Raw genomic sequence first — 24,511 nt, 5'->3', positions numbered from 1 at the left:
CTACTCAACTTAACCCTTCCAAATACATACAAAAAAAAACAATTAATTTTTCTAATAAAGTACATGAAATAAAACATTTTTAACAGCTTTGTTCGGTCAACAACCGTCCCCTTAATGCCGACCTCAGCGAACTCACGGAGGTCAACTCATACATATGAGCATGCTCATTGTAGAGCTTCACAGCGTTGAACGTAAAAGAGCGCTGAAACGTGGCTGAACGAAAACTAGGCAACATAAGCCTCCGTCCATGCCTGATCGCGACCTCATGAACATCCCCTCTGAAAACAAGTTTCTCTCGCAAATATGGTGGAATGGATGTCTGTAATATGCGATGTACCGCGATAGCCATCTGCAACCTGAAGATATTCTCGACCCTGAGCCACTTAAGTCTATCCATCGCCTGACTCACCCCCCTGTCATACTTCCTCAAACCGAAAATGAATCTGCAGCATGAATTTTGAACCCGTTGCAATCTAGATCTTGCCACGGCATCAAGACAAGGATAAAAAAGAATCAGACCATATTTCAATATAGACAACACCAGGGCTTCACAAAGGTATTTACGCGAGGATATGTCAAGGAAATGTCTTTGTCTATACAAATATCTCAAAGCAAGGAATGATCTCTTCAGTATCAGTGATATATGTTCCCTGAATCTCAGCTGGCAATCAAATACAATTCCAAGATTTTTGCAGGAACTGGAGGAGGGAACCGATTCACCTCCCATCCGGACATCGGCCATCATGATCGCATTTCTGGGAAAGAATGGCAGATAGGAACATTTGCCGACATTAATTTTCAAATTATTTTTCTCACAATATTTCACAATCTCCGACAAATCATGATTTATTTGCTCAACAGCTTGGTCAATAAGAGAGGGGTGAAAGGAAAGGCGAGCCTGAGCGTCATCGCAATAAAAATAAATACATACAAATCTGACTATTCGATACATATCCGCTATATATATCAAAAACAGGAGAGGGCCGAGAATAGAACCCTGAGGAACACCCGAAGTTATCTGGCAATATTCAGAAAAAATTCCATGCAGTCGAACCCTCTGATATCTACCAGAAAGATAAGACTTGAAAAACCTTAAAGCGGCGTTATCAAAACCAAAATAATATAATTTGGCACAAAGCAGATCATGGTCCAAGGTATCAAAAGCCTTGGCGAAATCTAGTAAAGTTAAAATTGTAGCATGACCCCTATCCAATGATCTCAAAATATCATCTGCTATATTCAACAGCAGTGTGGTAGTACTATATCCCCTTCTGAAACCCGACTGCGCGGCAGTGAGAATTCCATTGACTGTGACATAATCATAAAGTTGGCGATATAATATCTTTTCGAGCACTTTCGACATAACAGGCAATATACTTATCGGCCGAAAATCGGATACAGATTCAGGGTTTGCTACTTTGGGTAAGGGATTAACAACAGAGTACCTCCAAGCAGCCGGATAATATGCGGATTCAATACAAACATTTACAATATGCGTCAAGAAAGGCAGAATAACCTCGAGTGATAGCTTGAGCATTTTAGCAGATATGTTGTCAATTCCCTGTGCATTCGAACCAAGACTCCAGACTACATCTCCAACCTCCTGCGCACTAGCTGGTTTGAATGCAAATTCAATGTTGGGATTGAATTTATTGGAGTAATAATACTTAGTTGTTTCTGCGCAGGAGCCTGGTGGGGTGAACACCGACTGAAAATAAGCGTTGAACTCATCAGGATCCCTAAAACGATCCGGTACAGATTTTCCCGAATCTACCACATCGAGCGACCTGAATGATCTCCAAAAAACTCCAGAACCCTCCCTTCTAGCATGAGACATAAAAGCATACTTTTCCCGGCGCACAGCTGAGGTGACAGCATTTCGAAGTCGTGCATAATAATTATGATCCGCTAAGTTCCTAGTGCGCTTGTACCTCGACAGAGCCCTATCTCTATCCTTCATCATTCGTTTTACAGTAGGTGTTATCCACGGTGAAAATTTTTTGGTTATTCTTGACTCTACATATGGGGCGTGCTTGTCAAAGATGTTCGTCAAATACCCACAGAAAATTGAAACTTTCGAATCAATATCTTCAACATACAGTATATCATCAAACGATACATTAGAAAGATCCGCCATGAAGTCCCGGTGAGAAAATCTCCGAAAGTCACGATATACTACAAATTTGGGGGACTTCAATTTTTTTATTAAATTAATTTTACAAAAAACGCCTCTGTGGTCAGATAAAGAATGATCAATCACGCCCGAATCAAGAACCAACTCCGGTTTACCAGAGCAAATCACATCCAGCAAAGTCTGCGATGTTGCCGTTATGCGTGTAGGTTCATCAATGAGCTGCTTCAAACCGTAGGATTCCACACAGTCGTCAAAAGAAGTATCGCTAAACTGATTTTCGTTTATATCCCCCGCAAGAACTATGTGCTCATAACTCGGAGAAACAGTAGACAAAAAATCATCCAAAAACGCAATAAAACTTGACAAAGCACAGGCAGATGTACGATAAACCGACCCCAGCAGTATAGTCTCCTTACCAATCATCAGCTCAACCCAAATATGTTCAACCCCAATGGGTGCATCAAAATCATGCAGTACTCGCCTTGACACCAATGATTCATTAACATAAAATGCAACACCCCCACCAACTCGATGGGCCCGATCATTTCTAAAAACTCGGAAACCTGGAATGCGGACACTCTCATCAGGGATATCTGTATTCAGCCACGTTTCAGTTAACATAACAATATCAATATTCTCAGAAAACACCACATCACTAAACTCATTTATTTTCGGAAACAAAGAACATACATTAAAATGAGCGATCTTCAGATAATTCTCCACTCTACTCTGCATAATCAATTCTAGATTTTTTTCTACTGATTTGATTCAAAAAATAATCACACTTGGAGCTATCTGCTCTGTGACACAAGTCGTAAGTAGTTTTAAACTTTGAATTTGAAAACTTACAATTTATACAGCATATTTCCTTCGACTCACATTCATTCTTGCCATGCTTACCTGAACATATAGGACATAAATCACAATCGCTCTTGCATTCCCGTCGGTAATGTCCAAATTTATAACATTTATAACATCTTATTAAGCTAAAATGTTCTCTTACTTGACACTTAGACCATCCCAAATAAACAAACCCCTTTCCCATTACCTCCTTGAATACAATTGGAGTCAGCTCCATAATTAGATTAAAACCATCTCCATTTTTAATCTTAGTAACAATCTTGATATCATCCGATGAACAGTTCAAATCATTTGTAGCAATCATATTTGAGAGCAAATTGGGTTCATCTGCCGAGCATGAATCAACACCATAAGCAATAATACGCGGATTCCATTTATTTGGCACTGAAACATCAAAGACGCCATTCGTTTCCTTATTTATAACTGATTTCAATTTTTCTAAAGAATCATTGTCACCGCAAGAAATAACAATTCCATCCCTTATTCTCTTCGTTCCCAAAACAAGAGCACTCGCAGACCTTGGGTTCACTTTCGATTTTATTTCCTTTTCTACTGCAATATTATTTAAATTTTTATCATTCGTTTTTACCAGTAGCACGTGGGAATTCCGCCTGTCTCTCTTAACCGCAGACACATATGATAACGGCGCTGAATCATCTGAAGTCGTCAATCGGGACCTGGCAGTGTTTTCATTTGGAATATCTTTCGTTTTTTTCAAGATATTATTCGTAAATTCGAGCTCAGATACATACTTTTCTAATAACACTTTTTCACGGGTTAGGCATTCAACTTCTTTCTTTAGAACCACAATTTCTGTACTAGAAACGTTATCCGAACTTGTTTCATTTGTTTTGACATCCACCAGACATTTTCGACAAAAGTAGTTATTTTTGTCCACAAAAACAACCCTTCCGATAGCATCCAAGCACTTGCTATGAACTATAGTATCACAAACTTCATTTTTACACTTTATATCATTTGAGCCAGCGAATTTTGAACAAAATCGACATTTCTTGTCAGGAGGATCAGATGTTGAACCGCCTGCCATAACGGTAGCATACGTTCTGTCAATCCTCAATCCTACCAACATAGACATATTAGGCTACACAGTTACCAACCATAATACATATATGTAACACCCCCTTTACTAAAAAAATTTACAAATTTAATTTTTGAACGGGTTTCCTAACCCTAGAAGATTTCCTAACTTGTGGAACTTCGGGATCACTCGATTGAGGACATTCTTCCACTCTTAAATATATATTCTGTTCTGGAACCTCAACAGTCTCCTTTTGAATGGTAGGAGGGGGAGGTATGATTTCAGTTACACTCTCCTTACCTACAGCATCACCTATTTTAACAATCTGGTCTATATGTCTTCTGACAATTCTCTTATCATCCAATTCAATTTGATAATTGAGTAAGCCGTCTCTTTCCTTGACATATCCGAAAATCCATTTATCACCGTTATAATTCCTAACAGCTACTCGTGAACCCAACTCAAAGTATCTAGAAGCATCTGCATTTAATTTAATATCCTCATCCTCCGACAATGCATCAGGCATCATTCTGTCTAACCTTGATTTAATCTCACGACCGAATAACATAAAAGCAGGTGATTTTCCCGTGGTTATGTGAGGCATTTTCCTGTACTGTAATAAGTTTTTCATTCACAGACAGGTTTTGTCCATCGTAAAACATTGCGCGTAGGAAATTCTTTAGAATCTGTACATAACGCTCGGCTTGCCCATTCGACGCTGGGTGGTACGGAGCGGTGAACTTTGGAATAATTCCATTTGATTTCAAAAATTTCTGAAATTCGTCAGACTTGAATTGAGTTCCATTATCGCTAACAGAATAATCTGGAACTCCAAATCTCGCAAAGATTGACATACAAATTTCAATTGTGGTTTTTGACGTTATGTTTTTCACGGTGAAAATCTCTGGCCATTTGGAATATGAATCCACTAATAAAAAGAAATAGTGTCCCTGAAATGGACTAGCAAAATCGCAATGCACCCTTCGGAATGGTCTATTGGATGACATCCAAAGATGATGTACCTTTGGAGGGTTATTTCTCACTTTACAGCAAGAAGAACAATTCACAGCCATGTTAGTTATATCTGAGTCTATCTTAGGCCACCAGCAATAACTGCGAACTAAAGACTTCATTTTTGTAATCCCGAAATGACCTACATGTAATTCATCTAAAATACGTTTCCTAAGAAGTTCAGGAATATATACTCTGATACCTCGCATTAAGCAGTCATTCTGTAATGAAAATTCATTTTGGTGAACATTAAAACGAAATTTGGGAAGTACAGTCGTACCAGATCTTAGACCATTTACTAGTTCAAATATCTCTCGGTCTTCTTTTGTATATTTTGATAATTCTGAAACTGTAATTGGTAAAGTATTAATTTGATTTATATTGAAAAACTCCGACTCTTCAACAGTACTCTTATTAGAACCGATTTGTTTAATAATCTGGACATAGCGTCGGCATTACCGTGATCTTTTGTGTTTTTGTACTTAATTGTGTAATTAAATGCTTGCAAATAGATTGCATAATGTTGCATTCGTGCAGGAGAATATATGGAAAGGTTTTGTCCTGGATTAAATATTTGGACTAAGCGCTACAGTCAGTAATTAAAGAGAACTTGGTGCCATATAAATACTGATAAAAACTTTTAACCCCGAAAATAATGGCATATGCTTCTTTATCTATTTGTGAATATTTCTTTTGGGTATCTGTTAAAGTCTGTGAAACAAATTGAATGGGTCGTTCACTTCCGTCATGCATTATGTGAGATAACACAGCTCCTACACCAAAAGAACTTCTATCTGTAGCGAGAACCAAGGGCACTTTCGGGTTGTAATGGGTCAAAACCGTATCTGAATTCATTTCATTTTTAATATGCTTGAAAAAATTTTCGCACTCTTTACTCCACTTCCAAGGCGTTTCCTTATGTAATAACTGATTCAATGGAAATGCCACTGAACTCAAATTTAAAAAAAAATCGACTATAATAATTCACTAAGCCTAAGAACGAACGTAATTCGTCTTTATTCGTTGGTCTTTTAATGTTCTGTATGGCTTCAACTTTCTTTCTAGACTTTTCTATTCCTAATTTAGTTATAGTATAACCGCAATACTCAATCTTGTCAACCATAAAAACGCCTTTATCGAAATTTATGCGTATATTGTATTCATCAAATCTTTTAAATATTTCTTTTAATCTGTCTAAATGTGATTTATCATCTAGGGCAGTAACCCTTAAGTCGTCAAAGAATATTGCTACCCCCTCGATGCCTTTCAAAATGGTTTCTATAGTTTTCTGCCAAATCGCAGGTGCTGACGCAACCCCATACATTAAACGAGTAGGCTTTAAAAGGCCTCTTTTTGTATTCAGAGTAAGCAATTCCCTATCATCAGGGTGAATTTCTAAATGTAAGTATGCTTGAGTAATATCAATTTTGGAAAATTTTTCTCCTCCTGCCATATTTTTAAATAATTCGTCTATAGTAGGCAAAGGATAATCATCAACTACTAAATTTGGGTTGAGGGTAGGTTTGTAATCCCCACAAATTCTTATATTCCCATTGGATTCGACTACAGGTACAATTGCACTTGCCCATTCACTACTATCTACAGGCTCTAAAATCCTCTGATCAATCAAAGAAGTAAAGAAAAGGGTACCGATCTACTTTTTGCAAATTTTGGGGTAACTCCCTCTTTTAGTCTTAGACGTGCAGTAATATTTCTAATTTTTCCAACTCTATTTTGAAATATCGGACTGTATTCATTTAATAACTTTTCTAAATTGGAATCTGAATTATTGCTATCATTGTAAGTAACAGAATTTATGTTAAAAAAATTCGCAAGATTCAACTCTAATTTCCTAAGCCATTCTCTACGGAATAACGGGTTACTTTACTATGTATAATTTCAATAAATGTAGTTTGTTTTTATATGTAACCTGAACTTCAATGTAACCTAGCACAATTAAACTATTTCCTCCATAAGTAACTAATGTAATATCACAAGGTTTAAGTGTAAGGTAAGAAAAGTGTACATCGAAATCAACCTTGCTCATTATAGAAACAGCTGCTCCGCTGTCTAATTCAAATTTAATTCTCCTACCTTCAACTTTTATTGTGCAGTAAAATTTCTTACGTAGGGAAGAACTATCGTTTGTAGCAACCTGATATAATTCGCAAATATCCTCTCTCGGATCCTCCGAACCTTCAACATTATCCTGGTTGGAATCTGAAACTTCATTACATTCGTTAGATTTCTTAAATTTGAAACAAACTTTTTGTAAATGTCCTTTGTTTTTGCAAAAATGACAGAATGAATTCACGAATTTGCTTGTATTTGCCAGATGATCTGTATCTCCACAACGGTAACATCTCCTCCTTGTAGAAGATCCATCAGTTTGTGATTTCTTCTGTTTCCCATTTGTGTTGCTTTTGTTCTTTCTAAAGACAACCTTATTGACTTCTGCATTCCCATCCATAGCGTTCATCTGCAGTTCTGTGGCTTCGAATGCCTTGGCAATTTCTCGAACTTCGTCCAACTTGATTTCACCCTTTTCCAGAAATTTCCTTCTCAGTTCGGATGATGAACACTTCTCGATTACCTGGTTGATCAATGAATTTCAATTTTGTGATGAATTGCTCCATGGACTCACCCTGTACTTGTTTAATACTGCGAAATATGTATCTTTCGTAGACTGTATTAGTTTTTGGACTAAAGTAGCTGTCCAGAGCGATCATTGCTACATCGTATTGGTTTTTCGAAGTAGTGTCTTCGGAAGCCGGTAGTATGAAATATATGTCTTGTACTTCTGGCCCAGCACAATGTAAGAGTAGGTTTTTCTTCCTAATATCGTCTGTAATACCTTTTGCACTAATGAATATCTCGAAACTCCTTCTCCACTTTTTCCATTTTACGCCTAACGACGCCATTCCCTCGTTACAGTTGAAGTGAGGTATTTATAAAGCATCCATCTTAGTTTATTTCCTTGATCTCGTCGCCACTGTAGTATTCTTGTAACTGTATTGGGTCCGGAATAAACTAATTACGATACAGTGTATGTATTTTAAATAATTTATTCAATAAACTATACACTCCTTTTAAAATCTGCGTTGCGTATATGTACCTACATGTAAAAATCAACCATTTTCTTATATTCTTCTGTCGATCCTCAATCCTACCAACATAGACATATTAGGCTACACAGTTACCAACCATAATACATATATGTAACAGGATGGAATTGGTTGCTCATTTCAGCTGTATCGAATATTTTATTTGCGTTTTTTAACAATGCCTCTATTATGGAAAATTTCACATTTTTTCTTTTAAAAATCAAATAAAGATATTGCCTGATTTTCTTCTCGGTGATTAAATATAATTTTTGGACAATCATCTGAAGGTGTGAGAAATTTATTTCCTCTATCTTTTATTTGGCACCACTTTGGTACGGAAGTACCTGTTAAATGTTTTTCACATATTAAGACCGTTTGCAACAGCCGAGAATTCTCTAGAAAATTTACTCGAGATTTCATGCGCCGTGAATTATGTACCGTTACATACGCACTTTCGGTAGAATTCTCTGTTCAGTTCGTACTAAATAATCTCTGCCGTTTTCTTGCGAGAATTTTGTAGAGAATTCTCCAGAGAATTCTCGGCTGTTGCAAACGGGCTTTACACACAATCCTTTTTTCATTATTCTATGAATCACAAATCCCGGCATGTATTTGACTACACCCTCAGTGAAAGTATTCAGTGACCATGTCGTACCGATATAGTCATGATCACTTCCAGAAATTTCAATTATCGTGTCAGCACAGATGAGATCACTGGTATAGAGTTCCCTTGAAGAAACACTAAATACCTATATCTTAAGCCCGTTTGCAACAGCCGAGAATTCTCTACGAAATTCTCGCAAGAAAACGGCAGAGATTATTTTGTACGCAACTGAACTAAGAATTCTACCGAAAGTGCGTATGTAACGGTACATAATTCACGGCGCATGAAATCTCGAGTAAATTATCTAGAGAATTCTCGGCTGTTGCAAACGGGCTTAAGTTATCACTGATACAGTTATTATTGTTGGCAGCGAAAAATTTCATTTCATTTTTTATCAAAAGTCTTTTGAAAGCACTTTTGAATTGTAAAACATTAGAGTTGTTATTGAAACCGCCCCGACTTCTAATAGCACTAAAAAACATTTCAATTGGGTCTTGCATTGATTTAAAGGTTACTAAATATTTGAAACCTCTCTTCTCATAAGTATTGTATAAATCGAAAATGTTATTCAAGCATATTATGAATCCTAAAAACCCTGTGAATCTTTTGGTTTTTATGATTGAAGTTCCTGATTCGTCTTTCAAATTTTTTATATATTCTTCGAAATTCGAAGCGTTATGTTGCAAGAATACTGTTCGTGAACAGATGAGAAACACATCTCTTCGTGCACTCCGAGAGTTTTCGAGTATTTTTGGTTGTTTTTTCCCGTATTAATTTTGAAAATCTATATCATCGTAATCCTTATTGCCTGTACTATCCGATATAGTTGGATTTTTTGATTTTTATTGAGAGACTGAAGTGGTTTTCCTTGATTAATTAACATTTCGTTTGTCACGGATTGATAAAACATGCCGGTCAACTGTGTGTCATGTCGTACACCCGGTAGCAGAAACAAGCCGGCTGTGCGATGTTTTTCTTGTAATAACGAGATACATTTGTCTTGCCTCGGAGTGCAGTCCAATGTTTTGAAGAATTTTGGAGATGCCGGAGGAATTAAATGGGTTTGCAGCGAGTGCTCTTCTGGATCGGCCACTTCTAGCTATGTTAATATCGGAGGGAAGCTTGATAAAATTGTATCGGACCTAGCTTCTATAACCAGTCAGCAATCCGAGTTCATTAGGTCTCTTAACTATTTTGGACAAAAAATTGATGACTTCGAGTCTAAATTGGTAACCTTCGAGAAGATAAATGACAGGCTGGATGGGATGGATGTTCGTCTTGGAACTTTGGAGAGGGAAAACATGAGGCTTCATCAAGAGGTCAATATTTTGCAGCAACAGTTGAAGGCGAGGTCCTTAGATATTGTCGGGGTTCCCGAGAGGAAGAATGAGAATGTATCAAGTATTGTTGAGAGGATTGCACTGAGACTTAATATTTCCAATATAAAAGATTTTGTTGAGGGTTGTCACCGAATTCATTTCATGCCGAGGAAAGATAATAACAGACCCATTGTGATTGACTTCAAGAGCAAGTCATACCGGGACAATTTCCTGCGAGCCTACAAGGGTAAAAAAGATACCATTAGGTCGAGCGACATTGGTTTTGAAGGCGTCGAGACTACTATTTACGTTAATGAAAGTCTTTCGAAGGATAGCAGAAGTTTGTTTAATACTACAAGGAAATTTGCCAAGGACAATAAGTTCAAATTCTGCTGGGTCCAAGATGGAAGAGTTTTGTTGAGAAGGGACGAAACCTCCAAAATATTGCGTGTTACCTCAGAAAAAGATTTGGCGAAGTTGCCTCAGTAGTGTACATTCGTTTTTCTTTGTTGTAGTTTTTCGCCATGGCGGTCTCTTTCAGTGTTTATTACCAGAACTGTCGAGGTCTCAGGACCAAGACAACTGAATTTTTGTTGTCTTCCTGGAATTGCTCTGCTGAATTAATATGCGTTACAGAATCATGGTTGAAACCTACGATAGACAATTCCGAATTTATTTGCAGTAATTATAATGTCTACCGCAGAGACAGATCCGATACAGCTAGCAGTAAGAGAGAGGGAGGTGGTGTTTTCATCGGTGTCGCGAAGAGACTGCAGAGTGTTGCTGTGTCAAATTGTCTTCATTCAACACTAATCGAGGACTTGTGGATCAAAATAAATTTGAGTGGAACGAAAAATCTATTCGTTGGTGTGTGTTACATACCGCCGGGTACATCTTCCGGCGATTACTTGTCGTACTTTAATGCTGTTACAGCCCTGATGGACGAGAACTGCGATGATCATTTCCTTCTTCTGGGAGATTTCAATCTGCCTCGTTTCTCCTGGATTGTGGGAACGAATGGAGATGTCCTGTGTGATATGGTACAAGGTGATTCCTACACAGAATTTAGAGATTTCACGTCATATAACTCACTGGGTCAATTCAACTACCAACGCAATCGTAATGGTAAAATACTGGACTTAGTGTTGTCTTCCAGTTCGACCGTGATCACGAAACGTTCATTGTCTCCCTTTGTTGTTGAGGATTTGCATCATCCTGCCCTGGATGTGTTGGTGGAACTTCCCGGTGGAATGGTGGATGGCGGGAAGTCAAGATCCATTTTCAAGTTTTTCAACGCGGATTACCGTACTATCAACGAGGAGTTGTCACTGATCGATTGGGATATATTGTTAAGTAGCGACAATGTTGATGTAAATGTCGAAGTTTTTTATAATGTTCTCAATGATCTAATTGAAAGATTTATTCCAGTTAGAGTTGTAAATGATAAGTCTAAATTTCCATCTTGGTTCTCGAATCGTACCATTAAATATGTTAAAGAGAAGGCCAATGCTCATCGTAAATTCAAAAAGTTCAAAACTGCGGAATATTATAACAAGTTCTCTCTTTTACGTAAACAGTGTAAAAAATCCATTCAGACAGACTATACAGCTCATATTTCACGTGTAGAAGATAATATTGTTGAGAATCCGAAGAATTTCTGGTCTTATGTTTCGGAAAATAACAAGGGATTCACTGTACCCACATCGGTGACTCATGAAAATGTTGAATATAGTGGTAATCAGAATGTTGCAAATGCGTTTGGTAAATTCTTCGCAGATGTTTTCGAGGATCCCCTCAGACCCGTTATCAGAAAATCCAATGTTGACAATGTGCGGGACTCCACACATGTACACCTTGATCACATTAGTTCTGATGAAATAATGAATAAGATGAAGGAATTGAAAACAAACAAAGGATCAGGTCCAGATTTGATACCTTCAATATTTATCAAGTCGTGTGCCGCTTCACTTGTCTATCCTCTTCATATTATTTTCAATCAATCTCTGCGTTCCGGTATGTTTCCGAAATTGTGGAAAATTGCTAAAATTACCCCTATTCATAAAAGTGGAAAAATTAATTTGTTGTCCAACTATCGACCCGTTTCCATTTTGAACCACTTTGGTAAGTTGCTCGAATCTATTGTAACTGACTACCTATTTCTTTCACTGAAATCGAAAATTAGCATCAGACAGCATGGTTTTTTCAGAGGCAGATCGGTTCTCACTAATCTGTCGCCATACATCAATTACATATCCGAAAATATGGATCGGGGTGTCCAGGTAGACGCTGTTTACACGGATTTGTCCAAGGCTTTCGACAAAGTACATCATGCAACACTTCTGCAGGTTCTCTTAGATTATGGTGTGGGACCAGATTTGTTAAGTTGGATTGAGTCATACCTGTGTGAAAGGTCTCAGTATGTTGTTATGGGTGATGCTTGCTCGTCTCTTTACAATGTTGAATCGGGAGTACCCCAGGGGTCTCATTTGGGACCACTTCTCTTCAGCTTGTATATCAATGATGTCTGCCGGTATCTTGTTTATGTGAATTTTGAGCTTTACGCTGATGACATTAAAATGTACCTAGCTGTGAAAAGCTTGGAGGACGTTCAGAGGTTTCAGGATGATCTTAACAGATTTTGCGAGTTCTGTTCTTCGCTTTACCTGTCCCTGAATGTTAGTAAGTGTAAACATATAACTTTCACCAAGAACTTCAACATTGTGAGTGCACCTCTGTGCCTGTCTGGTTTGATTGTAGAGGAGGTGACAGTTGTTAAAGACCTGGGAATATTTCTGGATTCGAAGTTGTCATTTGAACATCATATTGATAATGTTGTTTCTAGAGGCTTCAGAATGCTCGGTTTTGTTCTGAGAATTACACGGAATTTCAAGAATGAAGAAACCATGAAGGTTCTGTACTTTTCTCTAGTCCGCAGTATAGTCGAGTATGCAACCCCAATATGGAACCCTTTTTATCACAAATATATCAACAGAATTGAAAGAATTCAGAAGAAGTTCACAAAAACTCTATATTACAGATTCGGTAACAGGCAGGTTGCTTGTCCATATGAGACGAGATTGAAAATGTACAAAATTATTACCCTAGAGCAAAGAAGAGTTATTCTCGATCAAATGTTTTTATTTCGAGTAATGAATAATCATTTCAATTTTCCCATTGTTCGTGAAATTTATTTCAATACTCGTGTTTTTACTGGTCGCCATAGAGATCTTTTTTATATCCCGAGAGCCCGCACATCATTGTATTACAATTCCACTTTTCTGAGAATTACACGATTTTATAACTGGCATATCTCTTTCATTGACATATTCAACTCTTCACAAGCTGTTTTTAGGAGAAGACTGTGTGCTTATACGTGTAGAAATTATTAGAAAAAGAAGATATTTTTAAACTTTTCCTCCCTTATTATTATTATTCTTGTAATATAAGTTCACGATCATTATTGTAGGTGTTTGTTTTCTTGTATTTTGGTGAATCCTTGTTATTGGGTTTTCCTGTTAGGATTCCTGTTTATGTTAAATAAATAAATAAATAAATAAATAAAGAATCCTTTAGATCCTCTGCTTAAAGGGATGTTCAATTAATTTTTTTTTCGAGAATAAATTTCTGCACTTCAATAAATCGAAGATGTGATTGAATTTGAAACAGAAGTCCTCTGTAACATCCACGTTTTCGAAACCTCCCATATTGATATTTTGCCAGTATTTGAAACTGTTGCAAACACTTTCGCTCAGAGTCTGTGCAGAAAGGCGAACATTCATTCTATTGAATAGGTTTACGTGTGCTGTAGATTCAGATTATGATTTTTATTCCTGAACAATAATGATGACCGGTTCACCCCTCGACTGGTTAATACGTGATATATATGTACTCCACCTTTTCTCCGCCAATTTGAATTCTTCAATTCTTCTGATTGACATTTTAGATTTAGATTTAGTTTTAGCTATTTAATAATGTGAAATTTAGGTTTTTCCTCGTCGCCACTGTGATAAATTTAGAGGGTATTGTGGGTAATATCATTCACATACGAACTCTGGAAGTCAACTGCTTTAATTTCTATAAGTGGTTACCATACATGCGTGTGTCTCGCGTGTGCGCGAGTACATGCGCCATATAACAGTTTACTATAATATGTACTGTACAGTCTGTTCTATAATATCCTAGCATGCAACATTATGTTGCATTAATCAAATTAATGTAATGAAAATAATTTCAGAATCTGACAAAATACACTGGAGCACACCTCAGGTATGTCTACTGATTCAGCTGTATGACGACAATAAATTGAAGTTCCAAGATAAAAAGACTAGAAACAAAAAAGTGTGGAAAACCATTTCCGATGAAATTAACCAAATGCCTGGATATAAAGTCACACCTGAGCAGTGCGAAAATAAATTTAAAAATTTTAAAAAAACCTATAAAAAAATATCTGATGATAACAGTAAATCAGAAAGAGGCACATTATCCTGGCCATTCTATAAAGAAATGGATGCCATTTTTTGTAAAGATCCAGATGTGCATCCAATCTCGACCTGCAGCAACCTGGATGGACCTTCTAAATCTACTGCCCATCCTGTAGATGTAGAAGAAAATATATCCAGAATTCCAACTCCACAACATATAGAGGTATTTCAGTTTTTCAACATTTTATAACAAAATATTTGAAAAATATGAATTATGTGGAAGTAATTGTGGATCAAATTAAATGACCTTTCTGTTTTTACCTACAGACCAATAGTCGTGGAGTGAAAAGGAAGAGGTCTTCTGCAGAGGAACCTGAATGGTTCGCAAAATTTAGAGAAGATTGCCAAAAACGGCACGAGGAAAAAATGGAAAAGCAGGACCACCTTCTTAAAATTTTAGAGAAATTGGTGGAAAAATAATTCTACTCATTTAAAATTTGCCAATGTTTTGTTTATGTATTTTTTTTTATATTTATGTGATAAAATGTTCCTATTCATATTTAAAATGGTGAATATTTTTTCATTTTATTAGTTTTAAAAATTTTTAGAGTAAGTTTTTCAGTTTTGTGATTTTTTTGTTTTATTAGTTTTTCAGTTTTGTGATACGTGATATTTGATTTATTAGTTTTACATATTTTTAGAGTTTCAGTTTTGTGATATTCCATATTTTCGATTTTTTTTTTAATAAATGAGTTTTAATTTTTTCCATTGACTACATAATTTAAGGCGCAGAGGGTTTCTAGGTTGTAAGTGATATGGAAACAAAATAGTGGCTTGAAAAAATTTATGTGGCTATTTGTCTACAGATTGTATCTCTCTTGTTATATGATGCAGAGTCTTCTGTAACAATCTCATCAATTATTCGTCCACTATCTAACTCATCAAGATTAATATCACTTTCTTTGTTTTGCATGCATATATTGTGTAAAACACAACACGCAATTATATTATTTGGTATTGTTTCAGTTTTATAAATATTAACAAATTTTAAAATTCTGAATCTTCCTTTCAGCAGCCCGAACGACTGTTCAATATGAACACGAGTTGCTGAATGCAGATAATTAAAGTGCCTCTGTTGTCGAGTTAAATGCCCATTATCTCTATATGGTGTTATGAGATTGGTGGCATTAGGGTATGCTGAATCACCCAATAAATGGTAATCTCCAGTTATATTCGGCATTATTTGTTTGAATAATGGAGACATCCTATATACACGAGCATCATGCACACTTCCTGGACATCCTAGAACAAAATTTTTGTGATTGAATTGGATTATGTGTGACTATATATATACAATGATTTTGAAGAAGCGATTAAAAAAAAGTAAATATATTCTAAAATTACCTGCAAAACAGTCTGTGAATATGTATGAGGCATCACAAACACCTTGTAAAACAATAGAATGGTATTGTTTCCTATTCAAGTACTTATTCGACATGTACGAAGGAGTTGTAATAGGAATATGGGTTCCATCTATTGCTCCTATCACACCATCAATTCCTCCTCTCTTCATGAATTTTCTAGTTATATTTTCATATGATTCAGGCCATTTGATGTATATTGAAGATACTTCCATCAGCACATTTACAACTCTTTGGAAATATTCCCAGGCTGTACTCAATAAAACATTGAATCTATCTGCTACTGACCTGCGAAAATGTATGGACCAATACTGTTATATTAGCAATATCAAAATATTCTTATTGTAGCAATAAACATGATTCCTAACCAAATAAAACTATCAAGTTAATTCATGTGAATTAATACTATTTAATACCACCTTAGAGACAAATCTACTCGAATCCATAGATGGCTGATTTAATATCTCCTAATGAAAATAAAAAAAACTTACCCATAGACTTCTTGATTAGCTAGCATCCATATTGTTAGGAGTAGCTGTTTTTGGGGACAGGATGGTCTACCACCTAGTGAAGTTGCCCTATATACTTTTTCCCCAATTTTTTCCAGAATATCCTGAACTGTCCTCCTTTCTAATCGAAAATTACCTTGGAATTCTATAATAAATACAAATTTGAGATACTTTCGAGAAAATAATTATATTATAATAATATATAGTATAAGAGGGTTTTTTCCTGATAGGAATTTTAAGGGGTTTTCACAGAAATAACTCTAAAACACTTGTGGTTAATTTACTTTATTCCGGAACTTAGGACACACGTAAACTCGTGAAACTTAGTTAGAGAGATGCGTGCCGTTCGAGTATCTAAGCAGAACTAACTATTGGCGGCAAATCTGCATAGCGACTAGGCTAGATGTGTCCAGCTGTCCGTCCAGGGTCGGCGTAAGGGTGGTGTGTTACACTCTCCCCCCCTGGTCTCGAACTCGCCTCGAGGAGGGACCAGTTACTTGGACGCCTTCTTATTCATCTTCTTCGGGTGAATAGTGATATAATACCCCTTGGGATAGGATATAACCTCGATCTGTCCACTTAGTGAAAGCTGTATCAGAAGGATCTTCGAAACTCGTAATTATCTTTGCAAGTTCTGGATCTTTCATTTGTTCGCTTCTCGTCTTATCAGCCCTTCTACGAGGTAGTTTAACTATGACTTCACACAACTCGCAGATTTCTGGTACTTCATGATCACATGGAGGTCGAGACAAGGTGTCAGCGACAACGTTTCGTTTTCCTGGTAGATATTCTATCTTGATATCATATCCTTGTATTAATAGTGCCCATCGTGCTTACCTTCCCGTAGGAGATTTCAGACTGAGAAGCCATCGCAGTGGTTGGTGATCGGTCTGCACGATGATCGGAGAACCTTCAACATATCCTCTGAACTTTCCTAAAGCCCATACAACAGCTAGTGCTTCTCGTTCAGTGGTAGAGGAGTTTCATTCTGCTGCGGTCAATAACCGGCTTGCGTACTCTACTCATCATCTCCTTCACCTTGTAGCAGTACAGCACCTAAAGCATAGCTACTAGCATTAAGTGCGTGTGATGTGCGGTTTACTCTCATCACTTTGTCTCAGTATGGGAGCGGATACCAGCAACTGTTTTAATTTCTCGAATGCTGCTTGACATTCTGGAGTCCATTGCCAAACTGCTTTCTTCTTTGTCAAGTCGCTGAGGGGACGAGACACTTCGGCAAAGTTCTCTACAAAGCGCCTATACCAACTTGCAGTTTGGAGAAAGGATTGCACTTCTTTAACGTTTCGCGGAGGCAAACGCTGACTTATCGCAGAAGTTTTTTCAAAATCGACCGAAATACCATCCGGCGTGATGTAATGTCCGATATATTTACCTTTGCACACGCACTTCTTACGATTCGCGCGAAGTTTGAACTGTTCAAGTCTATCAAACACAAATTTTAAGTCTTCTTGGTGTTCTTCGAAAGTACTAGTAAGAACGATTAAGTTGTCTAAATACCATAGAATCACGACACTACCGAGACCACGTCTAAACTGGTCCATCAGTCTCTGGAATGTACCTGAAGCACCTTTCAATCCGAAGGGCATGAAAAGGTAACGATAAGTTCCAAAAGGCGTAACAAAAGCCGTTTTATCTTTGTCGCGATCAGAAACTTTAACTTGATGATAACCCGATCGTAAATCAATCGTGGTCATGTAAAATGTTCGTTTAGCTGCGTGAAGCAGATCGTCCATTCGCGGCAGAGGATACGAATCACTGATTGTTATGGCGTTCAAGCGCTGATAGTCCACGCACAACCGAATTCCACCTCTTTCTTCGGAACGAGCACTACTGGAGCAGCCCACGGACTTTCACACTCTTCTATAATCCCTTCAGCTAATAGTCGATCCAATTCAGCTTTCAGCATTGACTTCTTAGCTGGTGACATTCGATATGGAGGTAATGCAATTGGAGGATGATCACCTGTGTTGATGTGATGCTCTGCGTAGGGAGTCGGTTCTCCCCCCAGACTGAATATATTCTCGTGGTTATTCAAGAATACGTTGAGTCGATAACGTTGGTCATTTGTAAGCATGGTTCCTTCATCCGTTCTCAATTTTTCACAATTTTCTCTTTTGGGAGTTGAACATGAAGCGATCTCGGAAACTTTGGTTGCACTTTCGAATATTAATTCGTAGCGAATTGATTTTTCATCAGAGAAGTACCATTCTTTATTATGAACATCTAAGATGAGTTTAGCATCATGTATGAAATCTATTCCAAAAAGTGTTTTATTAGGAGCGTCTGGAAAAATGATGAATTTAGTAGGTACTCTTCTGTCTTTAACCTTGACATCGACCTTTGTGACAAGAACATTTTCAATTCTACCTTGACCATCAGCAAATTTTACCATAATATGTTCTTTCGGAAATTCTTGACCTTCACGTTTCAGAATATCATATAGCGTTTTACCAGCAATACTTTGCTTTGCTGCTGTGTCTATCAAACCTTGACCTTGATGTCCTAAAATATTGACATGAATGATTGGTCTTGAACGAGGAGCAATAAGCGTATCCATACTGAAGAATTCCATTGAGGCCATTTCCGTGCTGCTACAAGTAGGACAATTGGACCGTATGTAACCTGGTTTACCGCATCCATAGCACGATAATGGAGGACCGCCAGCAGGCTTTGTCGTGTTAGTTGACGACGTCCTGTTCTCGAGTTTCCTGCACTCGTCTTTTGTATGTCCCATATTCTTACAATATTGACAGCGAGCACGTTTTTGAGTGTCTTTAAAATCTTTTGACACGATCTTACGTTCGAAAGTTTCTTCAATCAGCCTAGAATTTTGTAGAAGTTCATTGAAAGTTTTTACTTGATCACGTGGAAGTTTTTCTCTGATTCGACGATTGAGTAGTCCATACACCATGTCCAATTGAACTGTTTCATTCAGAGTGCCAGACGGAAATTGGGCTAAGATCGAACGCATTTTACAAATAAAAATATCGGTAGGAGTTTCAGAATCTTGTTCCTGTGCGAATAGTTCACGATAAACTCTATGAGGAGGTTTTTGTGGTCCGAATGTGGTTCTCAGGAGAGCTAGAGCTTCATCCCATGTGTTTACCGTTGACTTTACGCCTTGATACCACTTCGCGGCGAAATCATCGAATAACATCGGAAGTCTTTTGAGAGCATTCGCGTCAGATACCTGAACACAGTCCTTGTAGATGCTTATAGCGTCAATGAAAGCATTCACGTCCGAACCGTCGAAACGCGACGAACAGTTCCTAGCAGGAGCAACACCCTGTGTACTGTTACCCGCCACTGATATTCGAGACATAAGTTCTGCGAATTGTTCATTAGTTAAAACAACGTTAGCCATTTTGCAACTTTCTTGTTCTTCCACTTGCAATTGTTCTCGCGAACGTAGAATGTATTGGTGACCACCTTGGTTTACCGGTGTGAATACAGCGGCCAAAGATAGCAGACCAAATCTCCGGAAACACCCGAACGCCCAGACCAGTGGCGTCCGGATCGATTCAGTTTTATCATACGAATTCGATGTATAACGGAAGGAATAGTGGGAATATCAATGGAATAAAGATTTTCTATATTTGATCAATTAATTCTACAAGGAGTGAAGTTATCTAGGAAATTAACCTTTAGAATCGGACTAGTTTTTATTCACAGCACATAAATTTATCAATGTCGGCATGAAGAAAATGTATAATGCAAAGATACCAGGAATATACTGTATCCACCAAATTTGAATAAAAAAGTATGCCTAGGCAATATCATTAATTAGCGAAAAAAAACTTGACTTCCGATGGGCTTCAGGGGTTGAATTTTCAACCCTCAGCAGTAATGGTCGTATTTCGATGTGAAGGGGTGATCCTTGCATAACCAAATTTGGAATACATATTCATCAGCACAATATCATTAATTAGCGAAAAAAAAATTTGACTTCCGATGGGCTTCAGGGGTTGAAAATTCAACCCTTAACAGTAATGGTCGTATTTCGATGTGAAGGCGTGATCCTTGCATAACCAAATTCCGAATAAATATTCTTCAGGACAATATCATTGATTAGCGAAAAAAAAATTTGACTTCCGATGGGCTTCAGGGGTTGAATTTTCAACCCTTAACAGTAATGGTCGTATTTCGATGTGAAGGCGTGATCCTTGCATAACCAAATTTAGAATAAATATTCTTCAGCACAATATCATTAATTAGCGAAAAAAAAATTTGACTTCCGATGGGCTTCAGGGGTTGAAAATTCAACCCTTAACAGTAATGGTCGTATTTCGATGGGAAGGCGTGATCTTTGCATAACCAAATTTAGCATAAATATTATGACTTTAGCCTTGCGGCTTTCACACTCCTCTCCAGAGGAAAATTCACTTATCTCAGATATCAAAAGGATTAAGCTCTGTTGGAGCCCTTTCCAGGTTTTCGGGCTCGTGGTGGTGGTCGGGTCCGGGTCGCTCCTCGCCTCTGCTGTAGGTTGGATTCCTGCTCCACCCGTACTTCCTGTCGGCGCAGACGGTGTTCCTCTGCATTCCTCATGTACTTGCGTACAGTTCTCGCCGTTCCGAGCAGTACCGCCTTCTGCAACTCTATAGATATTTTCGTCCAACTGAAGTTACCTCAAGTTCTCCAGTACTTTCTTCGGTATCAGGCCTGTAGATGAAATTACAATAGGGATGGTCTTGATATCTTTCAGCTTCCACTGTCTTCTGGTTTGTTCCTCGAGATCTCTGTATTTTGAAATTTTTTCAGTGTGCCTATCTAGAAGATTGTTATTATTTGGAATCGCCACATCGATGAATAGTGCTGTGTCCTCATCTTTCTTGAGCAATATGAGGTCTGGTCTATTGTGAGTTATTTTCCGGTCTGTCAGAACCGTGCGATCCCAGTAGAGCTTGTGATGTTCATTTTCCAACACAGCATCCGGATGGTAATTGTAATAAGGAACCTTTTTCGAACTTAGAAGTTGGTGTTTTAGTGCCAATTCTTGGTGAAGAATCTTGGCAACAGCATCATGTCTATTTTTGTACTCCGTGCCCGCGAACTTCTGACATCCCCCGGTGATGTGCTGGATAGTTTCATGTGTCGCACAGCCATAACGACAGCTATCGCCCGCCACTGAGGCATCCTTGGCGATATATTTCATGTAATTTCTTGTTGGAATCACCTGATCCTGGATGGCAAGCATGAAGCCCTCTGTCTCAGGAAACAACCTTCCGGAAGTCAACCAGTAGTTCGACGCAGATATGTCGACTTAATCATGGTTGACCTCGTTCTGGTGCCTTCCATGCAAAGGTTTGCCAATCAGTTTTTGCATTTTACTTTCTGCAGAGTGTTCGACGGTTTCCAAGTGATCCTGTTGTAGCTTTAACGGTGTAGAACTATCAGCAACACAAACTACTCGATGGAGTTCTGACGAGGCAGCCTTGCTTAGGAAATATTTTCGAAGTCCTTCAATTTCCTGGGACATACGGTTGGACAAATCAACAATTCCTCTACCCCCAAGATGTCGTGGCAGCTCTGTCCGTTCTATTGAGCTTTTGGGGTGATGTTTGTTGTGTTTAGTCAGCATCGTCCTTATTTTTCTCTGTAAGGCTGCTAAATCGGTGGTCGTCCAAGAGATGATACCGAATGAATAGCTCAGCGCCGAGCAAGCGTAGGTGTTAATCGCTTTTATGAGATTCTTGCTGTTAAGACCAGTTCTCATTATCCTTCTCAATCTTCGGATGAACTCCTCCGTTAATTCTTTCTTCATCTGGGTCTGATTGATTTTTCTTGCCTGTTTTATGCCTAGATACTTGTATGTGTCTCCCTCCTTCAATGCTTCAATTTCTGCACCTTCCTTGAGTTTGAACGTGCCATCTTCTATTTTCCTCTCGTTATGTTCAGCAGTCGACATTTTTCTAATCCAAACTTCATTTTGATGTCTTCCGAAAATCCTTCCACCATTTTCAGCATCTGTTGCATTTGTTTTTTAGTAGATGCGAAGAGTTTCAAATCGTCCATGTAAAGTAGATGATTCAGTTTCATCATAGTTCTACTGCCGCTCTTGATGGAAAATCCGTAGTCCGTAGAATTCAATCTATGAGACAAGGGATTCAGGGCCATGCAGAACCACAGAGGGCTCAGCGAGTCTCCTTGGAAGATTCCGCGTCTTATTGGAATAGGTCCTGTTGTAATGGAGCAATCTGCTGCTTTCATTTGAAGACTAGTACGCCAGGTTGACATGGCGTTTTTCAGGAACTTAACAATATTGGGATCCACCTTGTAAATCTTCAAGATCGTCAAGAGCCATTCGTGGGGTATAGAATCGAATGCTTTTTTGTAGTCTATGTACGCAGCGTAAAGATTCCTCCGCTTGGAGAACGCTTGGTTGCAGATAACTGAATCAATTATTAGCTGTTCTTTGCACCCTCGGCTGTCTTTGGTGCATCCTTTCTGTTGCATGGTGATGATGTTATTCCTTTCGCAATGGTTGTGAATTCGATTTGAAATGCACGATGTGATTAATTTGTACATCGTTGGAAGACATGTGATTGGTCGGTATTTGGATGGGTCTTCTGTATTTCTTTGGTCTTTAGGTAACAGGTACGTTGTGCCATGTGTAAGGAATATTGGCATTCTCTCAGGATTTTCAATGACATCATTTATTGCGGAGGTCAATTTGTCATGCATGATCCAAAGTTTCTTGATCCAGAAGTTCTGTAATCCATCAGTCCCAGGTGCTTTCCAGTTGTGTAGTCCTCTGATAGCTTATTATTATTATTATTATTATTATTATTATAAATGCGATAAGAGCCAAGGCTTATACCTATAAGGGCTCAGAAAATTAAACTTAAAACATTGTCACACTGTGATGAACATCATTCCAAAAAAAAAAGAAACAAAAAAAAAAGAAACAGGAAACAATAAAAATCATCCAGATAGCAGAAGAACAACCCAGAAGAAACACTAAACCTGAAACCGTCCACTCCACACGAGTCCAAATAATTCTTAAACGAATTCACACTAGGTTATTGGTGTTCAGCCTGAACACGTTTGAAGTGTTCACTCCGTACAAAAGATTGTTTACAGCTCTGTATGCTATTATCAGGTCTCCTCTCTCCCGACGTTTCTCGAAAGTGCTCAAACCAAAGATCTGCAATCTACCAAGATAATCCGGGCGGGATCGGCCATAGGGAATACGAGTAGCCCGTCGTTGGACGGACTCCAGCAACTCAGCATCACCTCTCAAATTGGGATACCAAACAGGTCCCGCAAACTCCATGATTGGTAGGATAAACGTAGAATAAATCTTACTGCACACCCGGGGATCACATCCGTTAAAAGCTCTCGAAATTAGGAAAGTGACTTGTTTAGCCTTTGATGCAATGTGCTGAATATGCTTACTCCAACTGAGATCTCGGGAAACGATTACACCCAGGTCGTTATGCTCATCCACTCTTCTCAAAGGTTGGCCAGCTAAACAATAAACATGCTGAGGGTTATTCCTACCAACATGTAGCACCTCACATTTATCGATGTTCAGTGGCAGCAACCAATCATTACACCAGTCCGAAATTATATTCAAATCTCTTTGAATTGCAGCAGAACTGGTGACAGGGTTATTGTAAATTTTCGTGTGTCTGCGTATTGAGAGCATGAAGATTTTATCAGAGATGGGAGATCGGCAGTATAGAGCAAGAAGAGCAAAGGTCCCAAAACAGAACCCTGCGGCACTCCGCTAGCAACAGGTGTATTCTTCAGCACAATATCATTAATTAGCGAAAAAAAAATTTGACTTCCGATGGGCTTCAGGGGTTGAAAATTCAACCCTTAACAGTAACGGTCGTATTTCGATGTGAAGGCGTGATCCTTGCATAACCAACTTTGGAGTTAATATTCTTCAGGACAATATCAATAATTAGCGAAAAAAAAATTTGACTTCCGATGGGCTTCAGGGGTTGAATTTTCAACCCTTAACAGTAATGGTCGTATTTCGATGTGAAGGCGTGATCCTTGCATAACCAAAATTGGAGTAAATATTCTTCAGGACAATATCATTAATTATCGAAAAAA

At 38.1% G+C, this 24,511-nt stretch overlaps 4 protein-coding genes across 4 annotated transcripts in view; 2 read left to right on the top strand and 2 right to left on the bottom strand.

The window, feature by feature from the left end:
• LOC123321296 (zinc finger protein with KRAB and SCAN domains 2-like) overlaps nt 1–15,153 on the top strand; it is a 194,166-nt gene extending 179,013 nt beyond the window's left edge. Inside the window, exons 2-3 of the mRNA XM_044908765.1 lie at nt 14,307–14,716; nt 14,821–15,153. Of these exons, the coding sequence (XP_044764700.1) occupies nt 14,444–14,716; nt 14,821–14,973 (426 nt within the window). The 5' untranslated portion in view covers nt 14,307–14,443 and the 3' untranslated portion in view covers nt 14,974–15,153. The remainder of the gene's footprint in view (nt 1–14,306; nt 14,717–14,820) is intronic.
• On the top strand, nt 9,452–10,561 carry LOC123321295. Its single transcript, XM_044908763.1, has one exon. It carries the CDS (start codon nt 9,662–9,664, stop codon nt 10,559–10,561), a length of 900 nt encoding a protein of 299 aa, XP_044764698.1. The 5' UTR covers nt 9,452–9,661.
• A 177-nt stretch (nt 15,154–15,330) lies between the features above and the next one.
• LOC123321298 (putative nuclease HARBI1) lies at nt 15,331–17,394 on the bottom strand. The gene is made up of 4 exons (XM_044908768.1): nt 16,793–17,394; nt 16,406–16,568; nt 15,898–16,202; nt 15,331–15,795 (listed from the first exon to the last, which is right to left on the bottom strand). Exons 2-4 carry the CDS (start codon nt 16,429–16,431, stop codon nt 15,338–15,340), a joined length of 789 nt encoding a protein of 262 aa, XP_044764703.1. The 5' UTR covers nt 16,432–16,568; nt 16,793–17,394; the 3' UTR covers nt 15,331–15,337.
• Nucleotides 17,395–18,215: 821 nt separating this feature from the next.
• Nucleotides 18,216–19,808, bottom strand: LOC123322348. The gene has a single exon (XM_044910291.1). The coding sequence runs from the start codon at nt 19,806–19,808 to the stop codon at nt 18,216–18,218; it is 1,593 nt and encodes a 530-aa protein (XP_044766226.1).
• Nucleotides 19,809–24,511: the final 4,703 nt, after the last annotated feature.

The sequence above is a fragment of the Coccinella septempunctata genome, chromosome X (assembly GCF_907165205.1).
Source record: "Coccinella septempunctata chromosome X, icCocSept1.1, whole genome shotgun sequence".
Lineage (NCBI taxonomy): Eukaryota > Metazoa > Arthropoda > Insecta > Coleoptera > Coccinellidae > Coccinella > Coccinella septempunctata.
Note: the sequence above shows the minus strand (reverse complement) of the source record. Positions and strands in the feature narration are given on the sequence as shown.

What these genes read in the sequence shown, in the direction of transcription:
- LOC123321295 (XM_044908763.1), top strand. Translation starts at nt 9,662, where the DNA reads ATGCCGGTCAACTGTGTGTCATGTCGTACACCCGGTAGCAGAAACAAG.
- LOC123321298 (XM_044908768.1), bottom strand. Translation starts at nt 16,431, where the DNA reads ATGCTAGCTAATCAAGAAGTCTATGG. An exon ending in GCTAATCAAGAAGTCTATGG is followed by an intron (nt 16,203 to 16,405) that starts GTAAGTTTTTTT and finishes ACATTTTCGCAG; the next exon opens with GTCAGTAGCAGATAGATTCA. An exon ending in ATTCACAGACTGTTTTGCAG is followed by an intron (nt 15,796 to 15,897) that starts GTAATTTTAGAA and finishes ATTTTGTTCTAG; the next exon opens with GATGTCCAGGAAGTGTGCAT.
- LOC123322348 (XM_044910291.1), bottom strand. Translation starts at nt 19,808, where the DNA reads ATGGCTAACGTTGTTTTAACTAATGAACAATTCGCAGAACTTATGTCT.